This window comes from Tupaia chinensis, unplaced genomic scaffold (assembly GCF_000334495.1).
Source record: "Tupaia chinensis unplaced genomic scaffold, TupChi_1.0 Scaffold000178_1, whole genome shotgun sequence".
Lineage (NCBI taxonomy): Eukaryota > Metazoa > Chordata > Mammalia > Scandentia > Tupaiidae > Tupaia > Tupaia belangeri.
Window position 1 is genome coordinate 1,233,930 of NW_006159653.1, and position 3,172 is coordinate 1,237,101.

At 62.6% G+C, this 3,172-nt stretch overlaps 1 protein-coding gene across 1 annotated transcript in view; it reads left to right on the forward strand.

The window, feature by feature from the left end:
* The window catches only part of UBE2I (ubiquitin conjugating enzyme E2 I), a 12,503-nt gene extending 10,279 nt beyond the window's left edge, over positions 1 to 2,224 (forward strand). The window contains exon 7 of the mRNA XM_006146363.2: positions 137 to 2,224. Within this exon, the coding sequence (XP_006146425.1) occupies positions 137 to 200 (64 nt within the window). The 3' untranslated portion in view covers positions 201 to 2,224. The remainder of the gene's footprint in view (positions 1 to 136) is intronic.
* The last annotated feature ends 948 nt before the right edge of the window (positions 2,225 to 3,172 follow it).

Below are 3,172 nucleotides of genomic sequence, written 5' to 3' on the forward strand. Positions count from 1 at the left end.
GGCCCTGCCTTGCTCCAGCCACGTCCCGAAGTGGCTCCTGGGCACAGGCTGCTCCGCAGGCAGCTGTCTGGCCTGGCCCCGGCCCAGCGTGCGGCAGGTGGAGGCCCTTCTAACCTGTCTGCTCTGACCTCCTCAGCCAGAACAGAGTGGAGTACGAGAAGCGGGTCCGAGCACAAGCCAAGAAGTTCGCGCCCTCGTAAGCAGGACGTCGTGGCAGCGGAAAGGAAGGGGTTGGTTTGGCAGGAACTCGTTTACAGCCTTTGCAGATCGAGTCGCCGTGCAGTTGCTAGGCCCCGGGGGCGGGCGGGCGCCACCTCCGCTCCGCCGCTGGTGTACAGTTCTCGGCTCGCTGAGTTGCCCCGTTTTTCATACAGGGTCTCTTCCTTCGGTCTTTTGTATTTTGATGGTTATGTAAAACTTGCTTTTATTTTAATATTGATGTCAGTATTTCAACTGCTGTAAAACGGTAAACTTTTATACTCGGATACGCCCCAGGAGCTTGCTTCCTCGTGCTCGGGGCAGGCTTCACGGTAGCGCTGTCCTCGGCCTCCTGCTGGCTGAGGCGACAGGCCTGGCTCCGTCTGGGCTGTGTCGTGCCTGAGCCTGAGCCCTAGAGCGCCGGCTTCTCGACTCTGCTCACTTCCTCTGTCCTATGGGTTCTGTCTGTGTTGCTGTTTAGAGTAAATAAACTGTTTATATAAAGGTTCTGTTGCATTATCATCATTAAACAGTGTGAGGAGGCCCCACCCAGGGCCCGGGCTGGCTGCAGGCGTTCAGTGGCCACCTCCAGGCCCTGTGTGGCTCCTTCCCGTCCCTGTTCTTTGTAAATAGGATGTGACAAGCGTGTGTGTCCGAGGTTCCCGTGTCCCCACCCCCCCAGATCAGCTGCGGAGTGCAAGGCGGCGTTCAGGTCTGGTGAAGGTGGAATCGGCGTCGAGACTTCATACAGCCTGCTGGTCAGAAGTGGGCATGTGTGGCCCCTCAGGTCTCCAGGGACGACGCGGTGGCCAGGTCCAGACAGCAGAGCCCAGGAGGCCCGTGGCTTGCTAGCTGGGTTGTGCCCTCGTCAATGGCCTCTGACGGCCAGGCCAGGCCACAGCAGCAGCCCTCCCCTATCCACGCGCTGCGGACCCGCTGAGGACAACACTGCATGCTGCCTGGGCCTGTGGCTGTGCTCAGGCCTCTGCACGCCCGTCCCTGCGCTCTGGAGGAGGCAGCCTTGCCGCCACCCCTGGAGAACGGTCAGCGCTTCCTATAGCTGCCCTTAAGCACCCAGAGCCTGCGGCCCCTGCCCTGAGTGGCCTGAAGTGCTGTTGGCCTGGGTGTCACCTTAGCACCGATTCCCCGGTGCCCCTGTCTGCACACGCTCTGTCCCTGTCTGAGCACGGTCTGTGGAGGCTGCACTTCTGAAGTGGCCTTGAACCTGCACATGGCTGTGGTGGCCAGCGAGTCCTCTCAGCTCCCCAGAGCTGGCTGAGCTGCTCTGTCGCGAAGCAGGTGTAGTCTCAGCCCAAGAGGAAGACTCTGGACAGGGCTCAGGGTGCCCGTGCTTGGACATTGGCTGGGTGCACCTGGCCTCCGGGTCCCGGGCACACAGTATGGGCAAGGCGTGGTCTTGAGGCCGGAGGCCTGGAGCCAGCCCTGTCACCCAGAGGACCTCACCGTTGGAACTGGTCTGCGGGTCAAGTGCACAGACTGAAGGCCGGCTTGGTGCTTGGTCAGGATGTCCAGAGGACTGAGATGGGCCCCAGGAGGAAGGCGTCCAGCACCCCCCAAGTCGGCTTGGCTTCCAGCACCGCGAGCCAGGAATCCACGGGCCGAGCGACGTGCACCGCCCCAGGGCTGGCGTTGAGTGCCTTGGTCGCCTGTTAGCTGCGTGTCCTGCGGGGCCACACCTGGAGCCCACGGGCACTTCTGCAGCCCACTCCTACACGTCCTGTTCTGTACAGACCGAGCTGCACTGGGCGCTGGGCAGTGTGCGCATTGCTGCGTAGGGAGACGGTGTACTTTCTAGGTAGAGCGCTCTGCAGCAGTCGTTTCTAGCAGACGGCAGTGACCTGAACTAAACAGCTGTCTTTGTACCGCAGTCTGGGCCTGACGGGTGTGACTTGTAACCTAAACTGACACGTGATCGCCCTGTCTGACACAGGCACCTCGGCTGGGGGTGTGGGCTGTGGGGTAACCACTGTATCTAAGAACCCTCGAATTAAAGCATTTCCACAGACTGCGGCCTCCAGCTGTGTCCTTTCCCTGCTGCGTCCTGTCTTCTTGGGCAGGGGTGGGGAGCCCACATGGACCAGATGCTGTCCCCACCACGGGCTCAGTGCTGCTCCTCTGCCAGGCCCAGGAGAGGCCGCCTCTAACACTACACCCTCAGTGGCTGGGGGTGGCCCATTGAGCCAGGCTCGAGTCCTGTTGTGCCATCACCTCCCTGGGTATGGTCAGGGTCCTGCCTGGGTGTCTCCTCAGCTCTGCGTACCACGTACGTGTGCCCACAGAGCCACCTGGCTGCAGATGGGACAGGTGCCGAGGGTGGCGTCTGGGCTGTGCATCCAGGAGAGACCGTGCGGGGCCTTTAGCTGGCTGCCTGCTCGTGTGTGCACCTGCAGGGGCAGCCCGCGGCCCTCCCAGGGCCCGCTGATAGGCTGCTCCAGCTTGTGGTCGCCATGGTGACCGTCAGCAGGTGGAAGGCCCAGGTGCTGACAGACCCACTCCAGCAAGGCGGATTCACGCCGTCCACGTGGGCCCTGATCAGGCGCCCAGCGGGATGAGCATACACCTGCAGTTTCCACGCTGTCCCATCTACCTGCTGCCCTCAGCCCGGCCCTTCCCTTCTGCAGCTGTCAGGCTGTCTCCTCTGAGTCCTGGGGAACCAATACTGGCTGGGCCAGGCATCCCCGTGGGACAGGCTCAGTCCCAGCTGAGGACCTTTCTGAGCAGGTCTTACCCATGATCCGATGGTGGGTCAGGCATCAGGACCCTGCGGAGAGCTGTCTCCCGCCCTCTCTCAGAGACTCGCAGGGTCCATGTGCCCCAGGACCCCTGTGAAGGGCAGCAGTGAAGCCCCAGGGCTGGGAGCAGGTGCACCTGACACTGGAGAGGAACCGGCTGCCCCCACTAGCCCCCAGCAAGGAGCACGAGACCGGCCGGGCCCCAAGCCCGCGGGGCCACA